This window comes from Somniosus microcephalus, chromosome 11 (genome assembly GCF_052327205.1).
Source record: "Somniosus microcephalus isolate GS21.2 chromosome 11, FLI_Smic_1.0, whole genome shotgun sequence".
NCBI classification, from domain to species: domain Eukaryota; kingdom Metazoa; phylum Chordata; class Chondrichthyes; order Squaliformes; family Somniosidae; genus Somniosus; species Somniosus microcephalus.
The window spans coordinates 66,563,527-66,579,249 of NC_140997.1; the positions used below are offsets into that span (position 1 = coordinate 66,563,527).

At 43.7% G+C, this 15,723-nt stretch overlaps 1 protein-coding gene across 1 annotated transcript in view; it reads right to left on the reverse strand.

Annotated features, from left to right (window-relative positions):
* Positions 1–15,723, reverse strand: part of clec19a (C-type lectin domain containing 19A) — a 110,491-nt gene that overhangs the window by 72,796 nt on the left and 21,972 nt on the right. The window contains exon 3 of the mRNA XM_086000820.1: positions 5,295–5,388. Within this exon, the coding sequence (XP_085856946.1) occupies positions 5,295–5,388 (94 nt within the window). The remainder of the gene's footprint in view (positions 1–5,294; positions 5,389–15,723) is intronic.

Here is a 15,723-nt window from a genome sequence, read left to right on the forward strand (position 1 = left end):
GTATACTGTAATACCGGTGGTGACCACACCGGTATATAAGTGCTGTGTCAGGATTTATTGGGCAGATTCGCCCTGACCTTCGAATAGTAAAGTCCTGTTAAAGTTACTCTTGTAGTCTGTGTATTACTTCGCTATACAACCCACAGACTTTACAGGTGGAGCGTACCGTCAATGGCCTGCAGGCGGAAGTGTGAATTGGAGCAGGAGCCAGACAGTGCCGGGGACCATAGGAAACATTTCCCGGCAAGATAAGTCAAGCAGCAGTGGGAGTCTGGGCCGATTGTGGCAGGAAAGGCCAGGGCAGAGGAGGCCCAAGGTTTTCCTTTGCTGGGCCAGGAGGAGCATTCCTGCTTCATGCTTCAGTTCATAGGGAGTTATGAAAGTACTGCTGAGTAAGAGATCAATATTTAATGGGAGTCCAAAACCAGAACATAGATATCAGTGACATTGCTCTTCTTTAATAGGGTTTTATTACTTCTCTGATTATGGCTAAACAACTCCAGGATATATTCAGCAAGTTACAGTTTTATATTTAAACAGAATCTATGGAAGGTGAATGCTGGTTGTTCAGTTCATAGGGGAAATTGCATTTAGGAATGAGTGATATGTTTAGGCTTGCTTTTACCTGATTTCCATGTTGCAATTTGATTGTGTAAATGCTGTACTAGCTTGAGGGAAGTTAAATTGAATTTAAATCAATCAAAGGGTGCCCTTTAGTCTTTCGCGGTTATGCAGTTATAACCCAGTCCACACATACGCACACATAAAGTGCTCTTGAATACAAAGGCATAATAACAGTGAAGCAGACAAAAATATTACCAAAGGTCCTGGAGGAAATAGATTTCAACATAAAATATTCAAGTAGGTGACTTAGTGCTTCTATTTACCTGTGGCTGAACATCCATCAAATAAAACTTCAATAAAAGTCACTGGAGCATTCTGATATTCAGTTCACCCATCAGATGAATATCATATCTAACAGGTTCCATCATAATTAAAGTGATGTGGGATGTAGTCCACATCTGGATATTATAGAAAACGTGATAATGACAGAAAAAGGTTATTTCAGGTTTTACCTCTAGCTTTAAACATCAGATTTTCAAAATGACAGCTTGGCTGCAGGCGACTGGCCTTTGATCAGAGTTCGAGGTGCTTTGAAACGGGTGTGAATTGATTGTGTCTAACATCTATTGAGGGCTGAATCGAACCCAGATAATTTACATTTCTCATCAACACCCACATGTGGTAATTTTCACAACTTTGTGGTCGCAGATTGTAAGTGTCAATAGTTTTGTTCAGGCAATCAGCTTTGTTGACAGACTAAATTTCAAAATAAGTGTCTATTCTTCAAAGGAATTGACAGTACATAAGAAAATAACTTTTCCTGTGTTGAGCAGTTCGGACATCTCGCCGTGGTGTATGAGGATATATAACATTTTGTAAACTAGCTCTTCCGTAATCCCTCCAAAGATTGTACTCTCTTTTTGGTAACTAATGAGACCCTGTGCTCCTTTCTATAAAGCATGCCATTGGCAGGATGAATTGCAAAGGCACTTGTCGGACTGATTTATTTGGTTATGAATTGTCTCCAGTCCTCAAATATGATATTGTGCTGTTCAACACACTGCCTTGCTCCTACAAGTAATTCTATTTGTAAATAAATCTGATTAGAAGTCTGTTGCCATAAGTGTCCCACATGGCTAATATTATGTAAATTGTCTTCTAAATTAATTTGTGACGTTGTGAGATCCTATGTTCTATCCAGTAGCAGTTTTACTGTTAAAGTTACTTCGCTCACCCTAAAGCATGCTACTCCCGATCATCCATGCTCTACAATTGTAACTTCTGGCTCATAGGGAATGCAGGCTTATATGGAAACTGAAATTTGCTGAAAACACAAATAATATGACTTGGGAGAGAGCCCAACTTGTAACTAAGCAACAAAACATTGATTCTGCAGTTGTTTTTGAAGATTTGATTGCAGGAACCATTTTAGTTGAGTAGCTTAGATCTCCTTGGTAACTGTGTAGTTGCTCAAGAAATGTTTGTTGTGTATTGTGTGATTTTTTGCAGTGGGCAGTTCACTGGAACATAGGTGTTAGAGCTTAAATAGTGTACATGTTTTGTCCAATATATAGAGAGAGTCCTGTATAAATCATACTGCATTGATGTTATCTCCCTGATTAAATCCAGTCCTCAATATAAAATGTTCAGTTAACTGGTTCGCCATGTTAATTTTGGATTGCAACTTTACACATCAATTACACAGCCACTCTTCATCCCAACATTTGAAAATGCTGCCAATGATTAGCAAATACCTCGTTGACATGTTGGTTTTATTAATCAATCCCGTGCGGTGTTGCAAAAAAGTAATCAGGACAAGGTGCTGTCTCAAATCAAGCAGTGTTAGAGGGTGGGGATAACTGAACTAAGGCAGAGGAAGGGGGAAAAGGGGGCAGGAGTGAAGAAGGGGTTAAGAGAGCTGTGGGGGGGGAGGATGAACAAGGAGAAAGAGGGAAAGTGGGGAGAAGAGGAAAGGGGGTCCAGGTGGGACAGGTGAGGGCAGAAAGGGTGGGAGCAGAGAAGGGGAGGGGGTAGACAATGTGGCGGGGGGGGGGCAAGAGGGGAAACTACCTCAGTTGGAGCATGAAGTAGGAAAAGTATGTCAGCGGGAGAGGGGTTAGAAAAGTACTTTCACAGGGGTGGGAAAAACTACCTCAGTGGGCGGGAACATACTTAGAGTATCCAATTTTTCAACAATTCCATTATTTAAAAAAATATGCAGGTCCTGATTTTAGTACTCTTAATAGGCCTTATTTTTTTTTCCAAACAGTGAAGAGGATCCAATATTTTAAGTTTGAAGAGGCCCACATTTTTCAACCCCTCCCCAGCCCCCCAGGCCTACTGGTACTGTCAAGATTTCATCATTTCCAAACAGATCCCAGTTTCTCAGGGTTTGTTCCTGAGATAAGAGGGTAGATTTGCAACTTGTCGCTCGGGCATAAAACTGGTATTGTGGATCAGTTCCCTATTATAGAAACCGTCCATATTTCGTTCTCATTTATCTCAATAGAAAGGGAAATCAGGCGGTTTCTATAATGATCGGCCGATCCACAATCCCAGTTTTACACCCAGGTGGCAAGTTGAAAATCTACCCCATAGTGTTATGGTACAAGGCATTATGGTGATACAGGTAGACTATCCTTTATCCGAAAACCTCGGGACCAGCCGTGTTTCGGTTTTAGGAAAATTTCGGATTTCGGAAGGTGCGCGAAAACACTTCGGTTTTCAGAGGTAATTCGGTTTTCGGGAGTGCGGATAAAGGATACACTATCCCTTATCCGAAAGGGTGGGATAAATAATCGGCCGGGGGGTCGGGGGTGGGGGTCGGCGGGGGTCGTGGTCGTGCGCATTTCGGTTTTCAGAAGTCATGCTTTGCTCCACTTTCGGCTTTCAGAGGTTTTCTGGTTTCGGATGTGCGGATAAAGGCTGGTACACTTACGCTGAGCGATTTCGGTTCTCAGAAGTGCGGAAAAATGCTACACTATCCCTTATCCGGCTAGGCCTGTAAGTCGTGCGCCACTCTGGTCATGTCGTGCGCACGACTTACGCTGACCGAAAAAACCTTCGGTTTTTAGAGGGTTTCGGTTTTCGGAAGTCCGGATAAAGGGTAGTCTACCTGTACTAACATTAGCAAAGCTAAACGTTGAAAACCCCTATCACAGTGTCACCTACATGGAATTTTGCATAGGATTATAAGAATTTTTGATGCATTTTGAAATGGAACATTGTGACCCACCAACCATTTTTAATTTAGATTATTTCATAGGGGATGAAACCACAGGCAGTGGGAGAAGGCTGTCTAAGAGTCACTGAGAAATAAGAAAGTTAAGAAACACTAAACCAATATAGAATTTAAAATAGTAAATATTGGCAGGATATTCCGACCCCCACCGGTGCGTACGAGCTGTGTACACACCCGTAGGGGCCTCACAAGTGCCGGTTTCACGCATGTGAAGCGCATCCGCTGAAAAACAGCACTTCCGATCTGTCAAGAATCCTCTTGACAGATCATCCACCTGCCCGGGACAAAGGGCCTCTGCGGACAGAGAGTTCCACTTTCTGCACAACTTCCACCCGCTGAAAACCTTTAAAAATCTTACGCCTGGTAAAAGCAGGCGTAAGGCCAGCTTTTACCAGCACAAGAGTTTAAAAAAAAAAAAAATTTCCCCACTCATTTATACTTTTAATAAAATACTTTTAAAAAAGCTAAGTTTATTTTTAGCCCCGTAAAAAACTTTGGGGGAAAAATTGGGTTGCTTTGTGTCTCCCGTTAACACCCTAAAAGGGTGTTAACAGGGCGCAAAGCAACTAGCGCCTGGGTGCGGCGCCACCCACGCCTCCCGCGAAATTCAGCGGGAGGTTAGCGGCGGCGCTAACCGGTAGCTTGGAGGAGTTACAGCGCAGATTCACCAGGATTATACCAGGGGAAAAAGACTAAATTTACAAGGACAAACTTGGTTTGTATTCCCTTGAGCTTAGAATGTTGAGGGCAATCTAATTGAGCTGTTTAAAATGATAAAAGAATTTGATAAAGTGGGTAGAGAGAAGCTATTTACTCTGGTGGGGGAATCCAAAACAATCTTAAATTTAGAGCTCGACCATTCAGGAGTGAAATCAGGAATCACTTTTTTCACAGAAAGGGTAGTGGTAATCTGGAACTTTCTCTCACAAAAGGCTGTGGATGCTCGGTCAATTGAAATTTTCAAGACTGAGATTGACAGATTTTTTATTAGGTATCAAGGGATAAAGGTGGGTCAATGGGGTTGAGGTACAGATCAGCCACAATCTAATTGAATGGCTGAATAGGTTCACGGGGTTGAAAGGCCCACTCCTGGTTCCTCCTTTCTTGTTTTCTTCTGAAGCCACTGTTATTAGATCCACATTTGTGTTTTATTCAGGTTGGTTTTTGTTCTCATTCTTGTCTGTTGTACTTTCTTCACACAAAGCATTCCTACTTATCTATATTTTTCTTTTATAACATATTTGATATTTTCTCTAAATGGGCAAAGTAACTCAAATCAAGTAAACTGTAGTACCGATCACTGCCAAAAGTGACTGACTGATTGTGCAATGATATTTAATGAGGAAGGCTAAATCATACGGGAAAACAAACCCTGTTACTGTGACTTTATATCCATTGTCACTTTTTGCCCAAGAAAGCAGTACTCTGGTAAATCATTAAAATAACTTTACTAACTAATTACCACTAGATACTTGTAATATGGACTTACCACTCTTCTATCATGGAGTCCTATCCAGATATCAGTAGGTATTCCAGGAACTCGACTGTTAACTAAGTCATAAACAAACACATTCTCTTCCCAGCTAGTAAAGAATAAGACAGACAGGTTAAGTTATAAGTAATGTTAGCATACAGCATGGAACCATAGAAAACAGCATTCCACCTTCAGGTTATTCTGGAAGTCACAGTGCATTGTCTGAACCCCAGTAATCTCTGGGTAGAAAAATATATTGGGGTCAAGTTTCCGTTTGGGTGCAATCGGGAAATTCAGCCCAAAATGCGCTTGAAATGGCGCTGGTTAGGTCAGAGTTCAAGTTTCCGCTAAAATTCATTTGCATAATGACAAACATAAAATCTTTCATGAACCAGCATCATTGGGCAACGTATTATAACATAGTCATTTGTTAAAAATTTCCATTAAAAAGTATTCTTTGATGTATTTAAGATTGTTAACCTGGTGCAGTTTTATTAATACAGTTGAAAATAGGTTTATCAGCAAAATTAAGCATTTTTAATAAGGGTGTCCAGTCCTCCACCTGTGAGTAACCTGTATTAAAATCACAGAAAATTACTTAAGAAACTATACTGAACCATTTACAGTACTACTTTCATTGGTGTACGCTAATCAGTTTCTTAGTAAATTAAATATTTTTTGATATGAAAAAACTTTTAAAATGTGCCTACTAGTGCCTCTGCGCCTAAGAAAATGAGTGCAATTCAAAGCGCCTTCCCAAACCAATGTAATCGTCACAATCTCGCAATTTTGACCTGGGGATGTGGCCAGTTTTGTGGGTGGGACCTGATCCAGGCGAGCTGAATCTTATACCAGGATAAAAGATCATGGAAAACACAAACGCAAGTAGTTTTGAGTGTAACTCACTGATGTTTAAAATTTCCCTATCTTTTCTGAAGGTTCAGTCAATTCCGTCCGGATTGCGCGGATATTATTAGCCGAAATGAGCAGGAACTCAACCCCATGAAGTTACTTAATCATGACTTCGAAAATAATAGCTACTTAAAGGTGAGGTGGAAATAAGGAATTATAAAGGTCTGTTATACCAAACAACAGTGGTAATGTGAACCGTATCTAGGAGGACCTTAAGCTGGAGCTGCCATGAATTCTGAGGTTAAGGATGATAAATTATAAGAAAAAGACACATTGCTGTGATGATAATACACAGTACTATACACAATGTAAGTGTTACAACATGTTCACGGTCCATTACATTTTATCTTGAAGGTCAATCATTGCAGCCCCAGGACATCGTTGCAGGAGTTCCTCAGGGCAGTGTCCTAGGCCCAACCATTTTCAGCTGCTTCATCAATGACCTTCCCTCCAACATAAGGTCAGAAATAGGGATGTTTGCTGATGACTGCACAGTGTTCAGTGCCATTCACAACTCCTCAGATAATGAAGCAGTCCATGCCCACATGCAACAAGACCTGGACGACATTCAGGCTTGGGCTGATAAGTGGCAGGTAACATTCGCGCCACGAAGTGCCAGGCAATGACTGTCTCCAACAAGCGAGTGTCTAACCACTGCCCCTTGACATTCAACGGCATTACCATTGCGGAATCCCCGACCATCAACATCCTGGGGGTCACCATTGACCAGAAACTTAACTGGACCAGCCACATGAATACAGTGGTAACAAAAGCAGGTCAGAGGCTGGGTATTCTGCAGTGAGTGTCTTACCTCCTGACGCCCCAAAGCCTTTCCACCATCTACAAGGCACAAGTCAGGAGTGTGATGGAATACTCTCCACTTGCCTGGATGAGTGCAGCTCCAACAACACTCAAGAAGCTCGACACCATCCAGGACAAAGCAGCCCGCTTGATTGGCACCCCATCCACCACCTTAAACATTCACACCCTCCACCACTGGCGCACCATGGCTGCAGTGTGTACCATCTACAAGATGCACTGCAGCAACTCACCAAGGCTTCTTCAGCAGCACCTCCCAAACCCGCGACCTCTTCCACCTAGAAGGACAAGGGCAGCAGGTGCATGGGAACACCACCACCTCCAAGTTTCCCTCCAAGTCACACACCATCCTGACTTAGAAGTAAATCGCCGATTCTTCATCGTCGCTGGGTCAAAATCCTGGAACTCCCTACCTAACAGCACTGTGGGAGTACCTTTACCACACAGACTGCAGCAGTTCAGGACGGCTCACCACCACCTTCTCAATGGGCAACTAGGGATGGGCAATAAATGTTGGCCTTGCCAGCGATTCCCACATCCCACAAACAAATTTAAAAAAAAAACTCTTTTGCCTATTTTGGGTGAGTTGAGAGCAAAAAAATCAGTTCAACAGTGACGGAAACCAATGTTAACTTACTTGGTACAATGAATGTATTGGATAAGGATAAATTTTACAGCCCAGTCACAGTGGTGACAGATCCAGTGAGAAAATGTGCTCTGATTGCACAAATAATACAAGAAGTGCGCTTCCCTATATATTGCTGATAGTTTGGCTCATTATCATATTAGTGCTGCATTCCTTGCACTGCACCTGGAACATATTTGCCACAACAATGGATTATCGGGCACAGCAGTAGATTTAAACAGCTACTGTTGAGACTTAAATGGGAATTCACCAGTTTTAAACTCAAGAAAGAATTCTAGCAACAAACATTTCACACTCAACAATGAGCTGGCTAAAAAAGGTAGCAGCAGACAGGGCAGTGGAAGGACTACTCGCATCACTGATAGATACGGGGTGCTTTGCAGGAAGAGGCTAGCCACTCAGATGGCCACCTAGGCATGTTCAGATCCATAACTCCTGCCACTTCATCACCGACTCCATCGTGGCATCTTACCTGCACAAGTACCAGCCCAGGGATATCCACACAGGAGGAAGTGGTGAGTGAGTCAGAAAGGCCATCATTGGGTGAAGCACTGAGCACTGGTGAGCATGAGGACCCGAGAGTGAAAGAGGAAGAGAGCGCTGTTCCTCCACGGTGATGGAGAAATGACAGCCCTCAGCGGAGGAGCCGACAGATCCAGATCTCAGAAGCCCAGCATTCAAAAGCGCTACGATTAGGGAAGCATGTATCGCAAGTGCAAGCAGTGGAGATTATTTCCACATATGATTGAGATGATGGACAAGTGGGAAGCATTCATTACACACATGTGTAACGCATTGCAGGAAGTTAGCCATGACCTGCAATACACCCTGAAGACAGTTAGAGCTCAGGAGATTTCTGCGGCATCAAGATGCCAGGAACGGCTTCCAAGAATATTGGTAGCTTTCAGGGTGGTAGATACCATTGCTTCAATATATGCTTCGGGAGTCAGCCTGGATGTACAGGGCTTCCATGACCTGGCTGGGACTATTTGGTCCGTCGTGACACTGACCAATAGCACTTAAGAGCCTGTGCCCAGCACCAGTGAACTGCAGTCAGAGGGCACAGATATTGCTGTCACCTGAAGAATGATATCGAGCCTGCTTCCTTAAGGTCCACTCCAATGCCTACACATGAGGGCGCTTCAGACATGAACCTGGCAAAAGAAATGCCGCTGGAAGCTGGTACCTCTGAGACAGCAGCTTCACTGAGAGGAGTCACCTTAGACCTCTAAGGCCCACAAGGAGCATCCCAACTACCCATTGCCCAACCTCATCTCACTCAAGGATCAACTCCTAGAAGTAGTAAATAGGAGTTCAAGCAAGTGAATTAGCTGGCACAAAGACGGACACGTTATTAAGCAGTGTCCGTAGAAAGGGGGATTGGAATTTTTTTTAAATGAATGTTATTCTGAAAAGTAAACACGGCTTATGCACATAGAGTTCTGAGTTTGTTCCTGTGTATGTTTTCAGCTTATGGGGGTTTGGCTGATGGCAGGGGAAATGTAGACTTCTATCTTACGAAGGAACTTGGCAGAAGACTTTGGCAGTGAGGAACTTTGTAAGGGTTTGGCGGGGGGGGGGGGGGGGTAGAACATGCAGGTATGAAGTGATTTTATTTTATTTCTCAACCTTTATTTATTTAGTGAAAGCATTGGGTTATTAGTTGTGTCCTCTTTACCCATGGTTGCTGGCTCTCCTGCCCCACATCCTTTCCTTCCATTGGAACCTCTTCACGCTGTGGGAATACGGGCACTTCCACCCCTCATCATCATTGCCCACAAATTCCAGAAGCAACAGGCCTCCTTTTATTTGCTGTCCCTCCATCTGTGGAGGCCTACTAGAGGCATGACTGCAGAAGATAGCCCAGATCGTCAATCAACTGTCCTGATGTATGTCTTTGAGTCATGGATAGTATGGTGGATTGGTGCATGAAGAACAGGTCACGATAGCTTCCTGGTTATCTGGCATTCACATGTGATTGGCATCATACACTAGCTGCAAATTAATAGAATTAAAGTTTTTCCACTTCATAAAATTGAACTCGTTGTCATACGGGACTTGGAGTAGCACATGCATTCTATGAATTGCTCCTTGCACCTGTGGGAGCCCTGTCAGTCTATAGATCTGGATAGGTCCCTCTGTTTGTTTGTCTGCTTCCATTGAGAAGTATATGAATTGTGGAGTTCTTGTGAATAGAGCATCAGTGATCTTGATGCAGTGGTGAACAGCTCCCTGACTAATATGGTGGCCAAGGTTATTTGATGCTACCTGGAAGTATTCAATGGCAAAGAAATTCAAGGGCAAAGAAATTCAAGGTGGTGGTGACCTGGACTGTTACTGACAATGCTGTTCTGCTGGAAGTAGGCTGCAGGCCCACAGTTGACATAGCTCCCAATAGCTCCCATAGGAAGCGCTGCTTTCTGAGACACTGATGGTCAGGAAAGTCTGAGTAAGACCTTCTTTGTCAGTAGAGTGTGTATGTGTGTGTAGGGAAGAGATACCTTCTATGACGCCTCACTCTTTCAGAAATCATTTGACAAGGTACCACATAAGAGACTATTGGAGAAGATTAAGGAGTATGGAATTAGAGGGAGGTTAGCAAATTGGATTAAAATCTGGTTGAGAGGGAGCACACAAAGTAGGAGCTAAGGGCAGTTTCTGTTCTTGGACAGTTCCTATTCAGTGTGTGTATCAATGACAGAGTAGTGTCCAAATTTGCAAATAATACTAAAATAGGAGGCATAGTAAATAATACTGAGGATCCAAGGAAGCTATAAATAAGACGACGGAATGGGCAAAAAAGTGGCAGATTGAATTCAATGTCAGTAATTGTGAGGAAGTATATTTTGGTAAAAAAAAGTAACAATTATACTTTGAGCAGAGTGATTTGGAGGGTTCAGGTTCATAAGACATTAAAAGCAACATCTCAAATTGTTAAGTACAGTAAAAAAAAACGAATGGAATTTTACAGCAAGAAGTATAGAATATAAAAGTCAAGATGTAAAGGTAAACCCATATAAAACCTTATTAAGACCTCAGTTGGAGTGCTGTGTGAAGTTTTGGGCTCCACACTTTAGGAAAAGATGTTGAAACAATAGAGAGGGTTCAGTTCAGATTCATTACGATGCTGCCTGGTATGAAGAAAGACAAAAAATTGGGGCTGTTTTCATTAGAACAGGGGTGATTTGATAGAGGGGATGAGGCAGAGCATATAGAAACAGATTGCCCCCAATATTTACAGGTCGGCGGGGATGGTGTGGGTGAGGCCCGAAAATGACTGAAGAACCCGGCAAAGCCAGGGACGCAGAAGTCCTGCCCCAACTTAACAGCAGGACCTCCAATAATATCTTTCAGTTCCATTCCCTGCCCGGCAGCTGACCAAATGAACAACATGACCAGCGGGCGGGAGGGAACACTAACAGCAGGAACCTTTAGGGATGGTCCCCGGAAATCGGGAGGCGGGGGGGGAAGAGAGGTCGGAAATCGGGAGGGTTGTGAGGGGGGTGGAGGCTGGCGATCAAGGCTGGGGTGGCCGAAGGTTTCCTTGAGGGGCCTGGCCCGGGGGGTGGGGGTTGGCGGGGGAAGCACTCCTGCTCCTCCTGGCCCACAAGGTGTGCTGAGAAAGGCACTTACCTTGTGGAGCCGGCAGCTCCCGCCTCCCTATCACTGCCGGGTTTCCCAACCCCTGGGAAAACCCCCGCAAAAATTGTAAATTTCAAATCTGGCTCCCAATTGCACAGTTGGAGCCCGATTTAAATATATTACATTAATGGATGTCCTGATATCCGCCGCTGTAAAAAAGGCAGCGGGCGAGTGCGCGTCAAGTTGGTGACATGTTACCTGTATTCCACTCTTTAACCGCCCTGACCCTATCCTGCCCATCATGGGGGGATTAATATCGAGGCCATTGTTTCCAGTGACTGAGATGTCTAGAAGGAGGGGACGTACATACAAGATTAACTGTAAGAGAATTAGGACAGAAAGCACGAGAAGCTTTTTGGCACAGAGGGCTGTGAGACTGTGGAATGCCCTACCAAAGTTAATGATAGGAATGGAGACCATTGCTGGATATTCCTCGGAACTGCTGTAAAACAGGGTTTCCACCACACTTCCAGCAAAGCTTCGGCAGTGAAGCAGGAGCAGCTCCAAGGAAATACCCGGCACATATCAACATTTAAGAATAGGTTAGATAGGTGGTTGAAGGAATGGGAAATAAAGGGATATGGGAACAAGGTGGGCTCATGAGATTTGGACTACTGCTTGTGCAGAGAATTAAAACCAACATGGACTGGTTGGGCCAAATAACTTATTTCCATGTTGTAATATCTGTATAATTCTATACAGGAGCCTCCAATCTAGCCTTTTCTATGTCTTCATATTCCTCTTGCTCTGTAGCATAATAGCAGGATTCCCATTGGAAAATCCATGCCTCCAAGTGCAAAGCAGTTCTTTGAGTGGAGTTGAGTAAAACTAACAGCAAAACCAGTTTCCACCCAGTTCTGACGAAAGGTCATCGACCTGAAGTGTTAACTCTGTTTCTCTCTTCACAGATGCTGCCTGACCTGCTGAGTATCTCCAGAATTTTCTGTTTTTATTTCAGATTTCCAGCATCTGCAGTATTTTCTTTTTGTATTTGTTGTAGCAAAAGTATTAACTGTACCTCCAAAGTTCTAGAGAGGTTAATATGTAGGCATAGTAACGCCAATCTTCAGAAGCAGCACAATAATACGGCCTCCTCAATGTGGCATCCGTCCCAGGGATACTTTCCTGCAATTCCTACAACCACTTATATAATAGCAGCAATTATCTAGGGCACGTTTGGCGCAGAGGTTGGGGGAAATGATGTAGAGGGATTAGCCACAACCCTTAATGCATTTATATGCTAGTGGTTCCATAAATGAAGCCTTGTAATCTTAGGAAGCCAGCCACCTTGAAAAAACGCAGTGTGTATTTTTTGACTTGCAGATAGCACTAGAAAGCCGGCAAGAACCCAGGAAGCGCAGAGCAGCATCTACCTCTATCCTGACACTGCAGTGATCAGAACCGTCAAGTGAACTGGCCACAGGAGACAGTCTGGGCAATTACATCACATGTTGCGAGTGTCCTGGAAGTGATCAAGTATCAAGAAATCAACAAAAATATCATGAGCACTCCTCCCATCCTCACTTCAGTATCATCTTGAACAGTTTTAATTAATTTTAAAGCCAAATCGTGAATTCTGAGCAGAAAAATTACAGAGCTGCTGGTGGTCTTCTGTTGAAAAAGTAATAAAGTAATGAAGCATGATAAACAAGGCATCCATGATCTGATATCTGTAGCAATGGGCGAGCTGATCTGGTGATGTCGGCTGAAGTTGCCTGAAAGAAGTCAGTTGCATAGGCCTGTGGATACTCCTCTTTGAGTAATGGCAGGTGAGTGCAGACTGCCTGTGATGCAGGCGAACCTGCCTCTGCGCATTCCTGTGGAACTGACCCTCACCCCCTGAGGGCAAAAGAAATTCGCACAGGAATGCCCAGGTACCAGTTTATATTCTTTAAATAGCAAATTAACCAATCTAAAAAAGACAACAAAATACAAAAAAAAACAACGCACCAAATTAAATGCAAACATTTTTTCCAAATTAGCCAAAAAGACTCTAAACTTACTCAGAAACCAGCTAAACACCATTAAAGGCATTCTCAAATGCCAAAGAATGCAAATGCCACTATTTTAAACATGGGTTTGGCGATGGCATTCATTTCTGGGGTTAAGCGCACAAAATACAGGGCAGGCAAATGCAGACCAAGTTTTATTAGTTTTCAAAGGCTCTCATTGGCATTAACCCTTTAAAAACTGTATAAATAAAGTTTGCACCTACCGGACCAACACAGAATAGGCACAAGGCTAACTACGGGATTTTAGAACAACTGACTCATATCATGATAAGATTTTAGAACATCTGAGACTTTATTGCATAGCTTTGACCAAATTTTTCCTCGATAAAAAGATTATTTTGTCTCATCTTAATCTCATCACCACCTTCTGCATAAAGAATATACTGATATACTTATATAAATACAGGTTGTTGTTGTCGATAGGAAAACTGAGCAGCCTGACAGCCGAAGAAGGGATGTTACTATGAAGCAATATGGCACCAATTACTTAAGAGACTCTTGACCAGCAGCAGCCTATCTCATGCCAATGTAATTTCCAATGGCACCACCACGGCCAAACACTGCCTGAATATGACAGAATCATGAATGCATTGATGGGAGGCTCCAGTTCCCAACACCTTGGTGGTGATCAGCACAGTGAACTTCTAGGTGACAAGTGATTGCTATCGAGGTCACCCCAGCCCCATTTTCTGCATGCAACCCAGCAACGCCTCTATGGTGGGCTTAGGGTGAAACCTGGAAGAGTAGCAACAACTGGTTAAGCAGTTAGCAAAGCAACAGAGGCTAGGGGAAGTGAGAACTGAATCAGCTCAAATATTTGAGCATCATGCCAACAGCAACATGTTCAGTTTGTGCAGCATATGGGGTGGCAAATGAAGCAAGTCATTGCTCATGCTACCCTGTTGTGCGGGATGGAAAGAGAAACTACTGAAGAGGAAGAAGTCTATTGAGGTGGGTGGAGATAATGGGAAGAGAAGTACCCTGTTGTGCAATGAGGGGGAGGGGAAGAAAGAGAGTGAAAAAAGCATATTTTTGGGCAGCAGGAATCTCTGGCTCTGCTAGGAGAAAGAAAAAAAGACCTTTTAAAAAATGTATTCATTCATGGGATGTGGGCGTCGCTGGCAAGGCCAGCATGTATTGCCCATCCCTAATTGCCCTTGAGAAGGTGGTGGTGAGCTGCCTTCTTGAACCATTGCAGTCCGTGTGGTGAAGGTGTTCCCACAGTGCTGTTAGGGAGGGAGTTCCAGGATTTTGACCCAGCAATGGTGAAGGAACGGTGATATATTTTCAAGTCAGGATGGTATGTGAGTTGGAAGGGAATTTGGAGGTGGTGGTGTTCCCATGCATCTGCTGCCATTGTCCTACTAGGTGGTAGAGCTCGTAAGGTTTGGGAGATGCTGCCAAAGAAGCTTTGGCGAGTTGCTGCAGTGTATCTTGTAAACTCTACAGCCATAGTGCGCCGGTGGTGGAGGGAGTGAATATTTAAGGTAGAAGATGGAATGCTGATCAAGTGGGCTACTTTGTCCTGGATGGTGTCGAGCTTCTTGAGTGTTGTTGGAGCTGCACTCATCCAGGCAAGTGGAGACAATTCCATCACACTCCCGACTTGTGCCTTGTAGGTGGTGGAAAGGCTTTGGGGAGTCAGGAGGTGAGTCACTCACCGCAGAATACCTAGCCTCTGACCTGCTCTTGTAGCCATAGTATTTATGTGGCTTGACAAGTTAAGTTTCTGGTCAATGGTGACCCCCAGAATGTTGATGGTGGGGGACTTGTCGATGCTAATGCCATTGAATGTCAAAAGGAAGTGGTTAGACTCTCTCTTCTTGTAGATAATCATTGCCTGGCACTTGTGTGTCGCGAATGTTACTTGCCACTTACCAGCCCAAGCCTGGATGTTGTTCGGGTCTTGCTGCATGCGGGGCATGGACTACTTCATTATCTGAGGAATTGTGAATGGATTTGAACACTGTGCAATCACCAGCAAACAGCCCCATTTCTGACCTTATGATGATGGTAGAAAGGTCATTGATGAAGCAACTGAAGATGGTTGGGCTTAACACACTGTCCTGAGGAACTCCTGCAGCGATGACCTGAATTCCACAGGCTGAGATGATTGGCTTCCAACAACCACAAGCATCTTCTTTTGTGCCATGTATGACTCCAGCCAATATAGAGTTTTCCCCGATCCCAATTGACTTCAATTTTACTAGGGTTCCTTGGTGCCATAGTCGATCAAATGCTGCCTTGATTTCAAAGGCTGCCACTCTTACCTCACCTCTAGAATTCAGTTCTTTTGTCCATGTTCGGACCAAGACTATAATGAGGTCCAGAACTGAGTGGTATTGGCGGAACCAAAACTGAGCATCGGTGAGCAGGTTATTGGTGAGTGAATCCCACTTCACAGCACTGTCGA